The sequence below is a fragment of the Coregonus lavaretus genome (genome assembly GCF_964263955.1).
Source record: "Coregonus lavaretus genome assembly, chromosome: 40".
NCBI classification, from domain to species: Eukaryota; Metazoa; Chordata; class Actinopteri; order Salmoniformes; family Salmonidae; genus Coregonus; species Coregonus lavaretus.
In genome coordinates, this window is record NC_140027.1 from 7,349,155 (window position 1) to 7,370,455 (window position 21,301).

Below are 21,301 nucleotides of genomic sequence, written 5' to 3' on the forward strand. Positions count from 1 at the left end.
GGTAGAGTGGCCAGACGGAAGCCACTCCTCAGTAAAAGGCACATGACAGCCCGCTTCGACCATGAGAAACAAGATTCTCTAGTCTGGTGAAACCAAGATTGAACTCTTTGGCCGGAATGCCAAGTGTCACGTCTAGAGGAAACCTGGCACCATCCCTACGGTGAGGCATGGGGATGGCAGCATCATGCTGTGAGGATGTTTTTCAGCGGCAGGGACTGGGAGCCTAGTCAGGATCGAGGGAAAGATGAATTGAGCAAAGTACAGAGAGATCCTTCATGAAAACCTGCTCCAGAACACTCAGGACCTCAGACTTGGGTGAAGGTTCACCTTCCAACAGGACAACGACCCTAAGCACACAGCCAATACAATGCAGGAGTGGCTTCGGGACAAGTCTCTGAATGTCCTTGAGTGGCCCAGCCAGAGCCCGGACTTGAACCCGATCAAACATCTCTGGAGAGACCTGAATACGCTCCCCATCCAACCTGACAGAGCTTGAGAGGATCTGCAGAGCAGAACCAGAGAATCTCCCCGAATACAGGTGTGACAAGCTTGTAGCATCATACCCAATAATATTTGAGGCTGTAACCACTGCCAAAGGTGCTTCAACAAAGTACTGAGTAAAAGGTCTGATAATGTATTTATTTTTTATACATTTGCTAAAATTTAAAAAAAACCAGTTTTTGCTTTGTCATTATGGGATATTGTGTGTAGAAAACATTTTAATCAATTTTAGAATAAGGCTGAAACATAACAAAATGTGGAAGAAGTCAAGGGGTCGGAATACTTTCCGAATGCACTGTAGTGCACTACTTTTGACCAGAACTCCATAGGCTCTGGTCAAAGGAGTGCACTATATAGGGAATAGGATACCATTTAGGACTCAGACAAAGTTTATTTCTACCCTGACATCTGTCTTAGGCTGGCGTCCAAACTGAAGTTACTACATTTCACTGAAACATTTGAATGCCAGGCTACAGTTGCATCCCAAATCACACCCTATTCCCAGAATCGATCGACTCTGGTCAAAAGTAGTGTACTAAATAAGGAATTGGGTGCAATTTGGGACACAGTGCTACATCTGTCTACCCCATGGGCCATGAGTACGCAATGCCCACTTCCGTCAGTATTGAGCCACTTCAGCTTCATCATTCTGCAGCTGTCTTGTCCTTACTTTTTCCATCATACGGATTCCAATCCCGTATAGAACTATGATCTGAAGAATAAGGCAGAAATGTAATCTTGTGTCTTGAATGTTTCTCCAAAGAGGACAGTTTTGTTGTTAATGTCATATGCATTGTCCCATAATCAAGCATTCCCGTTCCCGTTTGCAATTGAACAACAGAAATGCGCAGACAACAAAAGCTTTCATTTGAAAAATATAAAACTTTAATAAAGGCTACATCTCTTAATAATTACAATAATTATAGGTCCATGTAAATCTTTAAATGAAACTCTGTATATAATGTATAATTTACAGTTTAGATAGAACAAAACAAAAAAAGCCACGGCGTAAAAACAAATAACATGATTACAGGATATTATTATTAAATGCATAAAAAATATTTTCAACATAAAACCCTTCTGAAAACCAAGGGAATAATGATTAACACCCTGAATCAGGGTAGTACATGGTATGGCATCCATGTAGGCACAGGTGCTGTCCTCAACAAAACACTAGCAATAGTTTTTGTGTCCTTTTATCCGTACTTCAGAAAATGCATAATTACAAATGTATACAGGAGCTCTGTAGTTTAAGATGTTCTTTTCACAACATTCAAATGCTATTGGAGCAACATTTTTTCTTTGCTAATAAATATGGATCGGAAGCAATTTTGAAACGTAGCGATATTAAGCCACCGCTTCCTGGAGAGGTGGTTATTTTGATAGAAGCGCGACAAGGTTATTTTGGTGTGCTCGCTGTAAACACGTTCCATTATTAGATGGTACAACTTTTCTCCAGGTCCTCTCTGTTCATCTAATCCATGTTTCTTTCTTTCTCATCTTTCTTTCTTGTCTTTCCCTGTGTGATGCCTGGTCCACAAACAAAGGCACAACAACTAAAAAGGATAGAGCTCTGTGCTGGAGTGAGAGAAAACTACCTACTCTTACTCTGGCTTAGAAACGGAAGAGAACACATATCAGCAGCAGCATATATTAAGACTGGGTTGTTGGTTGGTTTACTTACGACAGTGGAAGGTTCAGTCTCAGCAGACCCCTGGTACAGTGAGGTTGGACATGGGTAAAGGGGGGAAGTTAGGGGGAGCACTCGGCTAGTGTCATGACCTTTGTGACATTACAAGGTAAATAAAATAAAAATGATCACCACAGTATTCTCCCAACACTCGAAGCAGCTTGTCCATCAACTGGACATGGGGGACGGGGTTGGGTTGGTTGGGTGGTGGGGGTGGGGATAGACAAGTGGAAGGTGAGGGAGGGAGGGAGGGAGGGAGAGGACAATTTTTCAATAAATACTCAAACTTTCAACTCATGACAAAAACGCATCAATATAATATAATACATGTATATATACACATATTTGCATGTATGTATATGCACACGTACAGAAGTTTCATTTTGTAACAACATTTGCACAACGTTAGCACAATGTTATAAGAGCAGGTGGCGTCATTCGCAGGGCTTCTGGTGCTGTAGCCAGTCCATTGCAGGTGATCAGGGAGCGACGCAACGTTAGCTCAACGTTCTCACAATGTTACCATTACGTAATCGCAACGTTAGCCTCTCGTAATGGACAAACAGTCATCTGCATCTTCAGTGGTTATATTCAAGGAGCCTAGAGGCCTCCAATCGCCGTCTCTCTCTCTCTCAGTCTGTCGTGTCGTTCACTTGTGTTTCTAAGGCTGATTGGTTAAGAAAGTCAGGGGAGGCGGGGCCTCCTCTGGGTTCGGCATACTTCATTGGCTCGTGTTCCTTCAATCACACTCCTCTTGTGCTGGATATATTAACTCTTATTTAGCTTAATAGTAGAAAAGAAAGTCTGGAGCGTTTTCCACCAATCAAGTCAATCACTCCGGTTCCTCGCGACAGTCTGTGCCCCGGAGGTTGGGTATTTGGTTGATGAGTAAGGTAGGGTGGGTAAGGGTGGCATCAGTCCATTCTCTCCACCTTACCCAGGACCTTGCCCTCATACATGGGCAGAAGGGCGCCGTCCTCCCATACCTCCTCGAACACGGCCCCGCACTCAAACTCGTCGCTGGCCTTCTTGAAGTAGTACCTGAAGAGAAACGAGAGAGAGAGCGGCATGGTCAGAAAAGGTGTTTCGAGAGTACAAAACAAAACTAGCATGGTGTCTTCCTCTTTAACTCGTCACTATGGACAAGTGAGTGCTAAAAATAGTATTTATATACCATGAAAATAGTTTCTCGGCACCTACACAACCAACTCCCCACACACGATGACTCAAACCTGTAACCAAACAGCCTTAGTCACACAGTTCAGCGCCATCCCTCTAACTTCAAAGAACAAAGCTTGACTACATTAAGCACCACCAACGCCACTCACAAACAGAACTCAACCCAACCTGGCAACCCCAACCACTCCAACTAGTTTGGGTTGCCAGGTTGGGTATAGCCCTGTCAGTGATTGTTTCAAGGAATTAGCAGCAGCAGCGGAGACCAAAGAGAGAGGGAGCAAAAGGAACTTGACTGCTGGCCATTGTACAGATGCCTATCTGTCCTGGAAGGTTTCATTAAAGTTGAAGGGCTAATTAGGACCTGTCTTAAGCCCCCCCCCCCCCCTCCTCTCCTGTCTTAAGGCCCCCCCCCCCTCCCTTAGCACTGAGCTCCCCTTGTCTAGCCTGGCCTTTTAATTGTGCCCCACTGTCAAATGAAGGGCCTTCCTTTCACTAGGGCTGACATTTCAGGTGCCTGAGAGTCTGCCTGTCACTGCACGCCCCACACACACACACCTACTAACACACTGCTAGAGACAACTATGGAGAGAGAGAGAGAGAAAGAACTTTAGGCAGCTTTCCGATCACCAGCAGAGAACAGAGGGAGAGCGAAAGAGAGGAAGAGAGGAAAAGAGAGGAGCAGGCCTCTCTCCCGGACCCCCTCCGTGGGTGTGATAGATTGGACGCAGGCCGGGCCCGAAGGCAGATACCCTGCGAGGAGGAGTACACCAATCCAGACAGTCTCCTGGAGGTCAAAGAGTCACCTCACCAACACCTCCACCTCCCCCTCACCCCACCCTCCCCCCAAAATCCCAGGCTTGATTCAGCTCAGTCTATGAAGTCTACTGACTAGAGTTCTTAATGGTTTCTTCTCCTCTAGCTTTAAAGGCAGTGATGACCAACAGGGGAGATTTAATGATAAGCTTGGTAATGGAAAATGCCTCATTTTACCCATGTATGCCTGGGCCCAGGAATTCCCCCCCCCCCCCCCACCTCCCTTGTTTTTATAAGCGACGCCGACCTACAAGTCATACAAGCAACACGTGTAACGCGTAAAAAGCATGTTCTTTTCTCCACTTCTTCATCATGTTTTTAATCGTACGTGGAGAGGGTTGGCAAACGGCGGAGTAATGGTGAGGGAGGGTCGTACAGCTGCTAGGGTGTGGTTTGGATGGTTGGACGTTCCTATGTTTTTTGGGATGATGCATTTTCAACATGGTTGAAGACTGTAGCGAAACGAAGGGTCTCAAACCTTTCTGGAAGCCTGAACACTGAAACTACTGATCCTAACACTGATACTGAAACTAATAAAGGTAGAGGCCTTAGCCAAGTGCATCTTCGTGGCATAAATCAAATCTAAACAGATGCTCGTGTCTCTTGCCATTTAATCACAACCTTATTCTTTAGATGAAAGTGCTCCATCTTCACTAACAAATAGTTCAAAGGCATCGCTTCTTTTCTGAGAGAGAGCGAGAGAGGAGAGGAAAAGAGAGAATGGCGGAGAAAGAGGAGAGAAAGAGCGAGAGAAGAGAGGAAGAGAGAGAATGGGGAGAAAGAGGAGAGAAAGAGCGAGAGAAGAGAGGAAATGGGGGAGAAAGAGGAGAGAAAGAGAGCGAGAGAAGAGAGGAAGAGAGAGAATGGGGGAGAAAGAGGAGAGAAAGAGAGAGCGAGAGAAGAGAGGAAAAGAGAGAATGGGGAGAAAGAGGAGAGAAAGAGAGCGAGAGAAGAGAGGAAGAGAGAGAATGGGGGAGAAAGAGGAGAGAAAGAGAGCGAGAGAAGAGAGGAAAAGAGAGAATGGGGAGAAAGAGGAGAGAAAGAGCGAGAGAAGAGAGGAAGAGAGAGAATGGGGAGAAAGAGGAGAGAAAGAGCGAGAGAAGAGAGGAAATGGGGGAGAAAGAGGAGAGAAAGAGAGCGAGAGAAGAGAGGAAGAGAGAGAATGGGGGAGAAAGAGGAGAGAAAGAGAGAGCGAGAGAAGAGAGGAAAAGAGAGAATGGGGAGAAAGAGGAGAGAAAGAGAGCGAGAGAAGAGAGGAAGAGAGAGAATGGGGGAGAAAGAGGAGAGAAAGAGAGCGAGAGAAGAGAGGAAGAGAGAGAATGGGGGAGAAAGAGGAGAGAAAGAGAGCGAGAGAAGAGAGGAAGAGAGAGAATGGGGGAGAAAGAGGAGAGAAAGAGAGCGAGAGAAGAGAGGAAGAGAGAGAATGGGGGAGAAAGAGGAGAGAAAGAGAGCGAGAGAAGAGAGGAAGAGAGAGAATGGGGGAGAAAGAGGAGAGAAAGAGCGAGAGAAGAGAGGAAGAGAGAGAATGGGGGAGAAAGGGGAGAGAAAGAGAGAGCGAGAGAAGAGAGGAAGAGAGAGAATGGGGAGAAAGAGGAGAGAAAGAGCGAGAGAAGAGAGGAAATGGGGGAGAAAGAGGAGAGAAAGAGAGAGCGAGAGAAGAGGAAGAGAGAGAATGGGGAGAAAGAGGAGAGAAAGAGAGCGAAAGAAGAGAGGAAGAGAGAGAATGGGGGAGAAAGAGGAGAGAAAGAGAGAGCGAGAGAAGAGAGGAAAAGAGAGAATGGGGAGAAAGAGGAGAGAAAGAGAGCGAAAGAAGAGAGGAAGAGAGAGAATGGGGGAGAAAGAGGAGAGAAAGAGAGCGAGAGAAGAGAGGAAGAGAGAGAATGGGGAGAAAGAGAGCGAGAGAAGTAACGATAGAGAATAAGGAGAGAAAAGGAGTATTTCCATTGGATCATGTTATATATGGCAAAGTTTCTCTCTGTGCAACATCTGGCACCGATATCATCTGGAAACGTGGCCGAGTACTGTTCTCCTGCCATGTTGAAATTAACCAACTCCACACATTCTAAGCCATTAGAGCCATCGGCTTCAAATCAACCTTTCTTTCCCGCGGAAGAGTTACGGGATAGTGGGGGTGTGATGAGTTGTTTGGATGGGTTTAGCGCGGACTAACAAGCAGATGTGGATGGGTGTTTAGAATCGAGATACTGATGTCATGGAATACTGTCTCTTTGGTGTGCTACAACCTATAGATATGACGGTCATAAAACTCTACTTTACTCTAGAGTCCCCTTTAGGTGTAGGTTCCTTTTGGTTGAATGTGAAATTGTGTGAAACGATTCAGTCTCTCTCTAATTTCTAACTTTATCAAGTCATATCCACTTTCAACGACTACTAATCAAAACACCAGTGATTTTGACAACTCATGCAACCCTCTTAAATGTTAAATCAACATATAACTGAATCTAAGAAGAAAAAGGTGCCCGTAATACTGCCTGATGTAATCCTTGGGAGGAGGAGGAATTTGGGTGCCTCGCAGTGGCTTGTTGAGTCTTTGTACACAAAATAAAAGGCCTGGACTTCAAAGCCGTCCTTATTAAGACTGCCTTACTATGGAAATCAATAGCAGATGTGAACCAAATCGTTCCAGTAAAAATCCCCTGCTTTCCTCTCTGTACAGTGGATCGACCCATCCCCCCCCCCTCGCTCAGACAGAGTTCTACTCTTCCTTCTCACTACTTCACACACATTTAGTTCATACACAAACACATAGACAAACAAACACTCACGCGAGTGTGTGTTGTGCATGAAATGTGTGTTTGAAAGGGGTGTGTTTACCTCTAGTTGTACATTAAAGGTGTGTTGTGCATGAAAGATGTGTGTGTGTTCACCCGTAGTTTTATATTAAAGGTGTGTGTATTCGTCTCGGTGTTTACCTGTAATTGCCTTTTTTGCTAAGCTGCTCCTTGAAGTGTCCCAGGGTGAGACTGTGTGTCTTCATCATGCTGCGATAGGGGATCTCCTCACCACAGAAGAAGTAGGTGACCACCAGGTCACAGCCAGATACACTCACACCGCTGATCGACTTCTTTGGCTCTTTCCACCTGGAAACAGAGGGACAAGCAACACATTAGATAAAGAAAGCATAACCTGATCCCATAGCTAAGACTTCAACATTTACATTATATTTGAGTCATTTAGCAGAAATTCTTATCCAGAGCTACGAACACTCTTGGTTCGGAGGTTAGACAGTACTGAATAAGCTGAATTTAGTGGGGAATAGCTTAAGGGTAAGGTGAACCTGACCCAATTACAGGTGTGTGTGTGTGCATTTGATCCCACACACACACACACACTTCCTCGTTCACTTCCAGGGGCCTTTTCGTGGTCATATACTTCAGACGAGACAGCTGGCCCGCTGAAGGTCAGCCAATTAAATCTCAAAAAACCCTGGCAGTCAGTTGGCTACGGCCCTAACATCAAACACAACCAAGCTGCCCTACACAAACACACAGATACAGACGTACACACACACCAACACACCAACACACCAACACACCAACACACCAACACACCAACACACCAACACACCAACACACCAACACACACAGGGCTGAGGTAGCGAAGAGAGGGCCAAAATAACAACCAGAGATCTTTATCTTCCATGTGTACGTCTGTGTATCCACTGGTGTGTGTGTGTGTGTGCGCGTGACGACTGTGTCAGACTACACCCATCATGTTTAATCTTAAATGATTAAAAGCGAGAGAGAAAAGAAGAGTTCAAAGGGATGGACATGCTGACTCACACTACCCCTATCGTGGGGGAAATCAGAGAGAGAACAAGTGCAAGAGAGAGAAAGAAAGGCAGCTAGTACAAAGGGAGAGAGAGAGAAAGATGAACATACTCCTCTGTTTGAAGTGCGGGGCTGGACAGAGGTGGGTTTCCACTGGGGAAAGGCACAGGATGACTCCTGTCTCTTTGAAGGCTAGACGTTGAATGCCTGTCAGTCATAGAAAGACAGAGACAAAGAAACAATGAAATGAGATTGATGGAATCGGTATTCATGACATAGATGGAGGAAAACAGGTGTAGGCTTTAATAGTCGACTGAAGTCAACCATTTCAGAAAATCTCTCAATTAATTTGGATAGATTAATTTGGCTCAATGTAAATGACTATACATCTCAAGCTAGGACAAAGAGGGGCTATATGAGTGTTTGAGTGTGTGTATGTGTGCCTACCTCTGTTTGGGGGGCTTGGAGACCTCCTCTAGCCTCCTGCAGGCTTCTTCTAACTGGGCCAGGGTGTTGGGCGGGGGCAGGGGAGGCATGGCCGGGTCCTGGATGAAGGGGTGGGCCGGATGGTGACCTCCACGGAGGTGACCCCCCATGCCGCCCACGCCTCCCCAAGTGTGCGTTCGGCCAGGAAGGGTCTTGGGCGTGGAGGGGTCCGGGAGGTGGGTCTTCTTCAGGCCCTGAGTGCTGCTGTGAGGTTTGTTCTTGCCCTGCCTCTCGCTCTCCAGGATCCACTGCCAGACGTTCTGCGAGCGGTCCGTGGAGTCCAGGGGCAGGTGGGGTGGGGACGTGACCCCCTCGCTGCCATTGGCCTGGCTCAGGCTTATGCCTTCGCACGGCATCCCCGGCCGCTTGGACAAACTGCTGCAGCGGCTGGAGGGAGGGAGACAGAGAGGAGAGGGTTACATGGGACTATTCCATGAGGAGAGACTACATTTTCCTACAACAATCACTAGAGCCAAGCGATAGGAACAATACAGCTTGTCACATCAATCTAAATTAAACTCAGCATATGCTGAGACATATCCATAAGATAAGGTGTCATTGCCAGTGACCTAAGTGCACAGTTTAAATCACTGACCCAAGTACAGCCCTAAGGTAAATGTAGTTGTATGTGAAGCACAACTCTAAAGTAAATGTAGTGTACTTGATGTGAAACGGACCCCAGTACAGGTAATATTGTATGTGAACTGACCCGGGGGTGAAGTCGGAGTAGTCGGCGCCCCCTGGTGGACAGAGACACTGGATGTGCTGCGCCGCCTCTGCCTCGATCTGCTCCTTGCTCTTGGGGCCGGTGGCGGTGTGGTGGTGGATGTAGTGGTGGTGGATGTGCTTGGTCGACTGCCTGATCCCAGCCAACAGGCCCTTGGAGGCCCCCGGATACGAGGGCCCCAGGAAGGGGACCACGGTGGCAGAGGGCCGGTCGGGAGAGCACGAGCGGGGCGAGTGGCGGACCACGCCGGGCGACTGGCATCCGGGCGTCTTGAGCACCCGGGATAGGTGCTCGTCTAGGATGGCCTGGGCGTCCTCCTCGGCGCCGGACGAGGGGGGAAGCAGGGGGTGGTGGAGCGGGACGGTGGTGGAGAGGTCACTCTCGTCCCTTTCCTCCTCCTACGCACACACAAAGACATAGTGCTTTAGAACATGGACGCAATATAGAAGTATAGGGATAATTTAACCAACTCAATTCCATAACACTACAAATATAAGCATTGCTAGCTTGCTAAACCCAACCAAATGACATTTGCGGAAAACGCTACTTCAGTCAGTCGACAATATTTGGACCATTCGCAGCAAACTTCACACTGCAACAAACACCATGTACTGTATTGGCTTGTGAAGTAGCTGAGACGATTTCTATGGCGTAACTTGATTTGACTTTCTCGTTCAGTTTCTTTCACCCTGGTTCTACTTACTAACAGGCTTTGGGTGTGCTAGCTTCTTCGTTCTTCATCTATAATGCACAGCAAGCCCAGACTCACAAAGAGACTGGCACTACACACACTCAGCAATACGCCGCTGGAGAGTTGAGCGCTAAGCGCTAACCATTTGAAGAAACTTCAAGTGTGTCAAGAAACATACGTTTGAAACTTCCTCAGAAGAAGAGGAATGAAGACTAAGAGAAGAAGTCGCTAAACTCCACCGCAGACCCTTAGTTAGTTAAATTCCCTGGGTCTTATTCTTTCTAAAGCAAGACCGCACGCAAAGTCTCTTTGAATCAAGGAAGAAGAGTCAGCTAGCTAGCTACAAAGCTAACTTCTCACATGGCTCCTCCTAGCTACATTGCCTTTCTAGGTAGCAAAGACAGGGTTCAGGACCGGAGAGTCACCTAAACTAGGTCACAATGGAACGTTCCAAAGCTCATAGCTCAATGCAGGTGGGTTGGGGAGTGAGGTGGGATGTACCAATGTAGTTTGGAAAGGGGGGTTTTCTTACCTCCTGGATCTGCTGTAGCCTCTCCTCCAGGGAGCTCATGGTGTCCTGCTCCCTTTTCAGTTTCTCCAGTCTGGAGATCAGCTGGGCGGCGAAGGCCGAGGGCTCCACCGGCGTCATCTCTTTTGGCAGCCTGTGTGTCCTCTGTAGCAGCGAGATGGGAGGAAGGACACTTTTGAGTGTGTGTTTGAGTGAGTGTTTGAGTTAGTTGTCCCTAGTTTGCCCCCCAATTCCTCCAGTGCCCTCTACTCTAACTCTATAGGCCTCCTTTGATGCCCTTGCCCCTGGGCTAACCCCTAGCCCGATACCCCCTCCCCATTCCCGCTGTCCTTGGCACCGCCTGCCCGTCAGCGGGGTAGCGGGATGGGGGGGGTAGCAGTTGGTCTGGCTCCGAGGAGAAGGGCCCCCCGCCTGCTCCCTCTGTACTCCGACCAAGCCATCAGCGGAGTCCGCCTCTGAAGTTAGCACACTTCAAAGGGGCCCTTGTCAAACATCAAACACTCCACTGCTTGGGGTGGGAGGGACACGCGGCTTTAAATCTCCCCGAATAAAAGACAGATATCGACAGTCAGAGGAGGAGGCAGAGAAAAAAAAAAGAGGGGGACAATATTAAAACAAGAAGAGGAAGAAGAAAAAAGGAGGAAGAGGATTGAGAGATGTGTGGCGCTTGTGGAGTGGTAGGAGGGAGGGAGGGAGCGAAGGAGAGGAGGATAGAGGAGTCAAATACCGGGGAGATCTAAGGGGAAGTGGTAATTTATTTCCTGACTGCACGCAGGGCACCTCTGAGGTACTGTAGTCGCATTATCCTATTTTTCTCAAACTATATGTGCCGGCTTCTCTCATCTTCTTTTCTCTCTTCTGTATTATTATTTGGCGCTCTGGCTTTCTTGATTTTCCTCTATTTTTTTGTTGGTCCTCTCATCTCTTTGTAGAGACGATGAAGGGAAGAGAGAAGAAAGGAGAGCGAGGGGCTGCTGGCAAAGGCGCGTCAGCGCCGCGCAGAGCCCCCGCTGCCTGGGGCTGGTGCATCTTGGGAGCCCGAGCCATCTCCAAATCAGGAGGGAGACATTAAAAGGAGAGCAAGTGGGGAAGGGAGGGAGCGAGGAGAGAGAAACAGACAACAAGGGCCCCTTCTACTTGGCTACATCCCTCCCTACACAACACACCCACACACACACACACACAAAGACTTCCCTATGCGTCAAGACAGTACACAAACACATCGTGAAGGGAAGAGGACAAAACAATTTGCATTGGTTGTTTTCTGACACGGGTGCCCCAGCACTGAGTGTCAATCTAACCACTCCAAGCCCTAGAGTTGTGCCATGAAGTACCATGCATTTAGAGACCCCTGCTTGCACATGACACTACAGGCAGTGGGGGTGGGGGTGGTGAGAGTCATATGGGGGCTGGGGTGGGGGTAGGGGTCTACTGTGACAAAAGGGGAGTGTGTGTGGGGGGGCTCTGTTGGAGGTTGTCAATAAAGAGGCCAGGCAACCTGGGTCCCATTCATTCATCGCCATGATCAAAGCACAGGGCTGAGTAGTAAGCTGGCTGATTTAGGGAGCATCACAAGGCTTGGTTCTGTGACCCCTGACCTCGAATGATAATCATCCTCATTATCACCACCACCACCATCATTATCCATTTTGTTTTTTAACATGATGCATTTATAACATTCTTGACTAAGTTATGGAGGTAAACACAAGGAAGGAAAGCAACAGGGGTCTATATTTGACAGCTATAAATGACATACGTTGGATGGGAGGAAGGGAGGGGGTGTATATGGTTGAGCAGGAGAGAAAATAAGTGATATGCAAATTTCATTTTTCATTTTCCCTGACTTTTACAGGAAAATATGCGGGGGGAAAGAATATAGTATTCTACCACAACATCAATAACATGCACTCTGCAAAATAAAAAGAAGAAGAAGAAAACACAGTTCCCAATGGGGGGGAAAGGGAACCGGTTGTAAAGGGCGATTGAGAAAAGTTTGTGGAGTTTGAAGACACTGTATATAAAGACATCAGACATCAAAACAGGAAGCGGGACTCACAGGAAAGTGGGGTAGCGAGACCAGGCCGTTGATCTTGACGCTGCGGTGCATCTCCCGCTGGAGCTGCTTCTTGGTGCCCAGCTTGTATGGAGGGATCCCATCTCTGTCAGAAGGGACACAGGTAGGACACAGGGTCAATAACATAGTCACAGGTCACTCAAAATGTTCCCTGAAGAACCAGGGGCTAGTTAGCAAACTATCATGCTAACCGCTACATATCTACAGTATCTCCATAGAAACATTTACATTTTCTCGCCTCCCTTTGTCTTTGCTTAAAACCAAATTATCTAGAATGATGTTATTGATGGGAAGGATGTGTTCAAACATTCCCACTAGTGACCCCACAGGCCCAAGTAATACCCAAAATGCATTAGCCACGTGAAAGACACATTAGGCTAGTGATGTCGACAGAACCCCGATCATCACTGACGTGACTAACCCAGCACCACCCTGACCCCCACCACCCCCATTGCCCCCAGGGTGGGCGCATCACAGCCCAAATCAAAGACCAGAGGAGCCCTTGAAGGGCCTTGAAGCCAAGGCAACAATAACACACATAACAAATACACACCGGGACAATGGGGGGAGATATGCTAAACATCCTGACGCTGGGGTTCAAAAGTGTCCCACAGATAAGTTCCCATCAGTCCTTGTCAACATTGGAAGGGCCTGATTTTTCAAAATGTCAGCTAAGGTACTTTAAATTCTAGCCTCAGTAACAACGACTACCTTGCTAAAGCTGGCTAAGAGAAGAAGCCTAGAATGCTGCTACTCGAGGGGCTAGCGATCTTGCTTAAAGCGGTGTTAGACATAAAGAAAGGTTTGACATAAAGAAAAACAGCCATAATGTAGCTGAAAAAACTCTGGACATTTCATCCTTTAGGCAGTAGCGGGGGGAAGAAAGGGGAGGTGTCTTTTTCTCTTTCTTGCCCTCCAAAGTGTGCTTTTCCAGTCCGCTGCCATTTAAGCCTGGCCAATTATCTTGGTCTTTTTGGTTGCTCAGAAGTGTCTGACCTAGCCCAAACGCTAGTTTTTCCACTGCCTCTTTGAAACCTCACACTCATGCACATATGCACCCGCTGCCATCTTCATTTGGCAAGCGTTTCGCCAGCAAGCCTCTGATCTCAGCAACATCAAAAGGCTGGTTTGTAAGATAAGGTAATGTTTGAAGTTAGCGCAGCAGCATTCCCTAGCGTCCATGTAAATCCATAAATAAGATATAAGCAAAAAGAGAGAAAAAATATGCCCCACCCCCCCACCCAAGTCCTCATCCTCTTGTTCTTTATCTGGAAATGAGATTCAAATTTGCAGTGTGCCTTTTAACCAACTATAAAAGGACACACTAATCAAATTGTTCCCCCCAATGAGGAGGAAGAAGCTGTGGTTTTTATTACAATCGGTGAGGGGTAGAGAGAGAGAGAGGGAGAGAGAGAGAGAGCAGAGGGACAGGGGGAGAGGACAGGAGATTGTCAAAGGCTCAAAGAACTCTGTGCAGGGCAGGCCATTGTGAGACGCTACACTTTGTACCATAAGATGTTTTAATAATTAACATGAAGACGTTCACAGGAAAAAGACGTGACTGAATTCCAGTGGGATCAATTTTTTTCTACTTAATACATCATTTGGTCAAATGACTCTGGGTTTGTATGCCTCAGGGTTCTACTTCCACTGGCATTACCAGATGGAGCCTACATAGTACTGCCAATAATGCCCATGTAAGAGCGGCATACTTCTTTCAAGTATCAAAATTGATACTTCCCTAACTTTTATCCTTCGATTACAAGCCATGAACCTTCAAGACACTTGAAAAAAACTCTAGAAATTTGTGACAAAAAAATGTACCAAACAAAAACCCAACTCAGGCCCTTCTCCTTCCAAAACACCACTCAATATATCCCTTTCCCTCACCCTTTCTCTCTCTCTCTCTCATTCACTCTCTCCTGTTGCGTTTTTAATCAACCCTAGCGAGCCAGGCCTATGCGATGGCCGAGGCCCTTTGTGATGGTTGTGGTGGCGATGCATGGGCAAAGAAGAAGAAAACAGACCGTGCACTCTTTCACGGGCCCTTACTTTATGGTGATCTCCTATTCAGTTGTGCAAGTCATTTTCAAAGCAGACAGCCACCCCTCTTATCCCCCTAAGCTCCCCTCGGCTAACAATAGGCTGAAAGCCATTCAGTTAAGCCTTTTATCCTCTGTGCACTTTATTTTCTCACTCCCTTGCACTCCAAACCCTCACCGTTCCCCTGCTATTGGCTCGGAGTGCAGGAGGAGAGGGAAGGAGAGAGGGGAGTAGAGGGAAATAGGGGGGTGGTATAGGGGGGTGGTTGGAGTTGGAGGGGTGAGGGAGGAAGGTTGGGGAGAGAGGGTGGGGGGCGGGTTGATTTTGGGGGTGCCCTAATCTGGGCAGTGGGAGTCCCTCCTGACCCTATCCTGGGGTCCAGGAATGAGTAACCTCCGTGAAAGCCGCGCTGACACATGATCGCAGCAGCAGCAGAGAGAGAGAGAGAGAGAGAGAGAGAGGGCCAGTAGCAGAGCAGGAAACCGCGCCACCATGTGAGTAAGCTCACTTTCATTTGCTGCCAACATTTTTCAATGAGTTTGTCTTAAGGTCCAAATGGCTATTTCCCCTCACCCTCTCTCTCTCTCCCTCCCCCCTGTCTTCGCACCCCCACCCCCCTTCTCTCTCTTTCCCTTCTAGTCCTTCAAAGGGAAAAAGCGATTAGATAATATGAAGGAAAAAAAACACACAAGGCTGTTGTGGGTGGGATGGATACATTTCTACTTTGAGGAAAACTGAGGCAACGCTCCACTACACCCCCCCCCCCCCCCCCCCCACCCCCACATCAAGAAGTTCTGCCTGTAACACATCAGAATAGACATCAACAGATTTTTCGACATAATGACTTTCACAGACCCCCCCCCCCCCGCCCCCAAGCCTAGAGGCACTTCATAAATTAATAGAATTATCTGAACTCAATCTGAAAGGATCATTAAAACATAAACTTCCCATTCCCTTTCACAACAACACAAGTGCCAGCTTCCCAGATAAACTTGATATTTAGTCCTTGAGTGTCTTTGCCAATTGTTTCCGTATATATGTATACATGGAAGGTGTTAACTGAATGGCTAAATGATCAAAGTAATTTTTGAGCTTCAGAATATATAGACGTTCAGACATGCTTCAGAAAGGCAGGCCTGGAGTCAACTTTGATTGTGAAATGATTTTCAGAATGGACATGGAGTTGACATGGAGTTGACCCCCAACCCAGGTCAAAAGGTGAAAAACCCAGAGAAAACCCTGAAGAGAACGCTGAGAGAACACTTACACACTACTGTCGGTCATGGACATGGAGTCGTCCGTCATGGCGTCGCTGGAGATCTCGCTGTCGTTGGCACTGGTGGCAGGGGCGAACACATAGCCCGAGTTGACAAAGTAGGGACTGGCTGGGTCTCCACGTCTGTGTGACCTGCCAAAAACAACAGCAACTGTCCTTGAGTCCTTGATACAGTCCCTTTTACACTACAATACATATTCCACCATTTCATTACTGAAACCCAAACAAAAACGTCAGTGCCATGCATAGACTTCTATTGGTGAACCTGTATTAGCTATGTAAATGGAGTTTGTGTGTTTACTTGTGTACATGTTTTAGTAAGAGTCTTTGAGTAAAAGTTGGATTTGAAGTTTTTCAAGTTGGAGTTCCTACAGATTTGAGTAATTACAGTTACTTTCGCAAGCCTCAGGAATTTGACAATGTTTTTTTATTTTCTCTCTTCCTTTCATGTCCCCTCCCCCATCGTGTAGGCAGGGAGGTGGGGGGGGGGGGGTAAGGGAGGGGGTGAGTGAAGTGAGCAGCTCAGCTGTATGTGAATGGACAACAGAGCCACTTCCCCTCGCTCTCCTGCTATCTCTCTACCCTTTTGTTTGGGCAAGGCCCCTACTCCCGTACTTTTTCACTCTCTGAAGCGGTGTACTCTTTTCTTACTGGTTTTTTCCTCCCCTCCCTCTCTCTCTTCTCTCCTTAAATTCAGGCCCCTCTGTATACCCCTCCTTCTTCTCCTACAACCAAGCCCCCCTCCCATCCTTCTAAAGTCTCTCTCTCTCCCTCTCTCTTTCTACTCTCTCCTGCTGTGTTGCATTCCTGTTCCACTAGTGAAGGGGGTGGACAGGGAGGAAGGAGGGGAGAACTTGAGCTTGGGGAGGGAGAGAGAGCAAAAGAGGGAGAGAGGGAGTGAGGGAAGGGGGAAGGAGGGCCTCTTTCTTTATGAGAATGCCTACTGCCGGGAGGATGACTAAAGCCGTAGGCCCCAGCTCAAACCTGACCTTTGGAGGTTCGCGCAAAAAGTCAGGTATTTAGTGCAGCTGGGCTCTCGGTTCCTCCCTCCCTCTCTCTTTCTTTCTTTCTTGCTTTCATGATTCCCCCCCTTCCTGTCTCCCTCCAAAGAACATGCTTAGGCTCTGTCAGAGGGATTTCTCTAAAAGACGAGATAAAAGCAGTGGGTAGAAAGGAGGGGGGGAAAAACATCACAAGCGAAATGGGTAACGGGGGTTTGACGCTGAACTGCGGCGGCTATGTTTTTTCACGTTATTTCGGATGAGAGTGGCTAAGTTTCAGAGGGAAAAATTTTAATCTGAGTGCAATAGTGAAATTAGTTCCACATGTTTCAGATGGAAATGTGTTGACCTAAACAGTTGGTGAGGGACAGGGGGAAAGAAGAGAGGAGTGGGAGGGGTGGGGAAGAGATGAGAGGGAGGGGTGGGGGCTATCCCTTTTCTTTAGTGAAACACAAGAATGTGCCGATCACACCAGGAAGCTGAGGAGATGCCCTCATGTCAACAAACCCTGAGTCCCCCTTCAGTTCCCAACTCAACATGGCCCCTTCTGAACATCCTGTCTGCCACAGCAACACTGTCCCCCAGCCTGCTAGCTAGCTATGGCATGTAGTTATCATGCCATAGGAACTAATATTCCTGACAGTCAACCCATAACCCACTGCCAAACTCTGGTAAATTATCTGGCACACTATTTTAGCATGAAAGTTGAATATGAATTAGATAAAATACTAGTAATTGAAAACTTGTCATGAAACTATCATACACGTTACCCAGTTTCTCCTCTTCTCAACAAACATTTCTCCGGAAAATGTGTTTCCTTGAAAACTGCCCCTTTTTCAAATCACTCTTTTCCTATGGACACCGAAAGGAACAAGACACTCTCTAACTACTCTGTGATCATTGTGTCCAGATGTTGTTTTTATTGTATGGACATACTAGGGGAACAGTTTGGTGAAAAACGTTGGAATGGCTCTCTTTGATGCATACTCTTGCATAAAATCCACACTTTCACAATGTTCCTGACTTGTATGTGTGTGTGTGTGTGTGTTACACTGCAGTCTGTAATAATAGGACTACTTAATAATAGGGTGAAAAATGAAGAAATATTGCATAACTTCACAATTGCATCACTAGTTTCATGTTCTAGCTGCAACAGCCAGCCAGGCAGGCTTGGTGTCTGAATTCATGCCTCTACTGGAGTAGCAATTTCAAAGCACAGGAAACATGAGCAAGACAGTGAAGGGCTGCCTGCAATACACCATTTACTTTAAAGGAAATACCAGATCCATTGATGGTTTGCACCCCCCTGACTAACAGCAGGGCAGAGGGGACAAACAGACATTTTTCCACTTTCATTTTTTTCTCTCCATCAAGCATATTTTATCTCAGAATGGAATTAGAGGGAAAAACGTATTGCCATAGTTAGGAAATAACTAGTTCAAATGCATATCTGCTCTTTACATCATGTTAATAACTGGATTATATGCAAATTATATGCTATTATCCATCAGACAACATGCCCAACAACGAATAATTCACTAATACTATACACTTAAGTAACCTTAGGATCTCTATTCAACATAAGCATATTGATAAACAGTCATAATAAAAACGAACAATTCAATTACTCGATAGACAGTAAACATAATCAATTAAATTATGGCATTCGCTTACCTGTACCCATTCTCCAGCACTTCCGCCGCAGTCCGAATGGAAGCAGTGGCCCGTAGCGCATTAGCAGATAGTCCAACCACAGAGGCTAACGTTTTCGCCTTCAAGTCACAACTCCACTCCTCTTCCTCAATGAGAGGTGGCAGAAATCCGCACATCAACTTGAGGCTCCCGAGACCGCTATGGTTGGCATAACCCGTGTTCTCGCACCCAGTGTGCACATATTCAAGGTATATGTCAGAAGTTAAAAACATTTGGTACGCATTCTCCTCCATGGTTGACTGAATTTCCGTTTGTGCTTGGTCAAACATCGCAGAGTCTATCTGTTGCTTCTTAATACTATCCCTTATGTAGGTTTTAGTGGCAGGTTTCAACTGCTTGGCAACAATGCTGTTGTTTTCAATGTACCGCTTGAAAATAGCTTTGGCAACTCGTAGCGTTTTGGTATCCTTGAGGTCCATTTGCCTAAACCCGTTGCAGGCGAACCAAAAGTCCAAAGTGTCCACGCATTTCTCCCGCTCCAGAAAGGTCCTGAAAAGGTGAGCACCGTCTTGGTCACCCAGGAGAAAATGCAACGACTTGGTCCACCGGGCGAGGGGTGAATCCGGCGAAGCGCTACCCTCAGGTTCCCCGAGTCCATCCTCGTTCCTCCTCGGCATGGAGCCGGGAGACGCGACGGTGACAGCTTTAGCCTTGTTTTGAGCTCTCATTTTGGCATGTTTGCTGGGAGTGTGGCATGACGCCTCTCCCTCCTCCCCCGGCACCGGGGGACGGGGAGCATCTTCTCGGAAGCTACTGCTGATATGGTCCGTAAGCGCTCTGCTCATGGCTCCAGCTCCGGTTGCCGTGTGTGCCGTTGTGCCTGCTATGAGCTCCACTGTAATCCTCCTCACTCTCTTAAATCCGCGGGGGAGCTTCTCGGCTCATTTTCACTCTGAAACAGAAAGTATTGATCTAATCAAAGCCAGATCCAGCTAACTTCAAAGGCAGACATAAAGTAAACAGTCCCTTTCAGATCCCCGCCGGTTCGCAGAGAAAGAAAAATGAAAGGTTTCGTCTCATCAAGTTATCTATTTATAATCTGAATGGGGGGTTAGCAACCTATATTTACAGTCTGCATCGATTTGTCACATCAAACGACAATTGACAAGAACAATCGTTTCACATCGCCAACATTCCTCACCAAATACTCACCAAAAATATATTTTACGCATATCAAAACGATCACCTGACAGCTTTCATTTCAAATGAATTCTCAGTCTAAATGTACTTCCGATACTGTTATCTGCATTATGCATAAGGATTGCGTTCCCATGTACCACTTGTCCTCATTCAACCAGTGTTGCACATCACACAGCCAGCCATCCAAGACAGCGAAAACACATCCCATGCGCCACAATGGACTGAGCTTCCTATAATGGTGAGGATAAAAGCCCCGTACAATGATCACGATCAACAGTAGCCTATAATTCCTTTAATCATTTGCACAGTTAGCCTATTAAATGTCAGCTCACATGTAGGCTACAACACATAACTATGCCAGCGAGCACTAGGCAACGTGTCTGTGCAACGCGATTTGATTACCCTGCACAATACAATATTACTAGGCTACTAGACAAGATATATCCTTATTCGTTTTTCGAATAAGCGCTATACGTCATCTTCAATAATGTCACAAGTAAAACTGTCCATATTGTGCCAAATGTACCATAAGCCCACGCGCCACTAAACTATTTTGCGCAATCAAAACAACGTTACATTGTAGCGATCATGTCTACTAGCACTTAGTCTGTTTACCAGACTTGCATAAACAATCGATATGTCCCAACTACTCATAAATTAACACCATGCTTTACGAAAAGAAAACAGCTCGCGAAGTGTATATAAAGAACATGGGCTATGCTACATCACATACCATTGTAAAACAAAATCCGAGGCCAGCAGAAAGTGAAGAAAAAACTATTCCCATTTGCTTATGCTCCGTCCTCTTTAGTGGTATATATCCAACAAAAAGTCCGATGGAAGTGATGGTAATCCGACAGTGGACTAGATTTACTTAGCCACATGTGTGTCCTTGATGCACTAGGAATAGTCTAATGTACCCTGTCCCATTCAACAACTGACCCCAAAGTACGCAGGCACTGCTTCTATGTAGATCAGAGGGGGTGTCGACATTTCGAGGAGGCGGGAGAGGGGGACCTTGCCGAATACATCCCACTTTCCCCCTTCTTTCAGACTACGGTAAACTACATCAACCAATACTAGTCTCTTCTACAGCCTTCACAATCACCAAAACTATAAACGCACGAGCACATTGATCCCCGATCTGAGTTGCCTTACTTATCCATTCTACGGTATGTTCTCGACCACAAACAACAAGTGTAGCCTACATTTCTCAACTTCAAAGCATTGCAGCAACACATCAAAGCGACCAAGAGAGGGGGCCTTGGTTAAGGTTGCAGAACTGCATTCTTGCAACTTACCATCGATGCACAAGAGTCCTTTCCAGTATGATCAGAAACGGTTCACAGACACAAAGTAACAACCCAAAAAGTATTACAATAACGCTATCAGATTGCTAGTTAGTCTACTCCGCTCTGATGTTTATCTCAGAAAGAAGAGGAATATAAAATGTAACCCTGAAAATAAATCTCGTTTCCCCTTCCCCAGGTACTGTTTCACGTAGTCATAGCAAGCGGCAGATCTCCTCTAGGCTATTTCAAAAGGAACGGGCTGAGGGTTTAACTGTGGACATCAAAGTAAAGAACCGTCAGCCTGGTCCCGGAAGATACATAAAAACATCTAAACATCTTTCCGATAACAAAAAAC

The 21,301-nt window shown here is 46.6% G+C and overlaps 1 protein-coding gene across 2 annotated transcripts; it reads right to left on the reverse strand.

Moving 5' to 3' along the window:
* Positions 1-1,366: 1,366 nt before the first annotated feature.
* On the reverse strand, positions 1,367-21,134 carry LOC311113304 (axin-2-like). 2 transcript variants are annotated; one of them, XM_084156521.1, is made up of 10 exons: positions 20,956-21,134; positions 18,476-19,406; positions 15,792-15,932; positions 12,464-12,566; positions 10,411-10,551; positions 9,170-9,585; positions 8,422-8,847; positions 8,086-8,181; positions 7,117-7,284; positions 1,367-3,232 (listed from the first exon to the last, which is right to left on the reverse strand). In XM_084156521.1, the coding sequence occupies exons 2-10, from the start codon at positions 19,297-19,299 to the stop codon at positions 3,106-3,108; spliced, it is 2,442 nt and encodes an 813-aa protein (XP_084012647.1). In that variant the 5' UTR covers positions 19,300-19,406; positions 20,956-21,134; the 3' UTR covers positions 1,367-3,105. The 2 variants fall into 2 exon arrangements, with proteins under 2 accessions (XP_084012647.1, XP_084012646.1); XM_084156520.1 differs by lacking the exon at positions 20,956-21,134 and adding an exon at positions 20,388-20,556.
* Between the last annotated feature and the right edge of the window lie 167 nt (positions 21,135-21,301).

Excerpts from the sequence above, each read along its gene's own strand:
- LOC311113304 (XM_084156521.1), bottom strand. The coding sequence starts at position 19,299 with ATGAGCAGAGCGCTTACGGACCATATCAGCAGTAGCTTCCGAGAAGAT. Across the intron at positions 10,552-12,463 it reads TCTCGCTACCCCACTTTCCT|AGGACACACAGGCTGCCAAA; the intron begins GTGAGTCCCGCT and ends TCGCTGCTACAG. Across the intron at positions 8,848-9,169 it reads TACTCCGACTTCACCCCCGG|CCGCTGCAGCAGTTTGTCCA; the intron begins GTCAGTTCACAT and ends CCCTCCCTCCAG.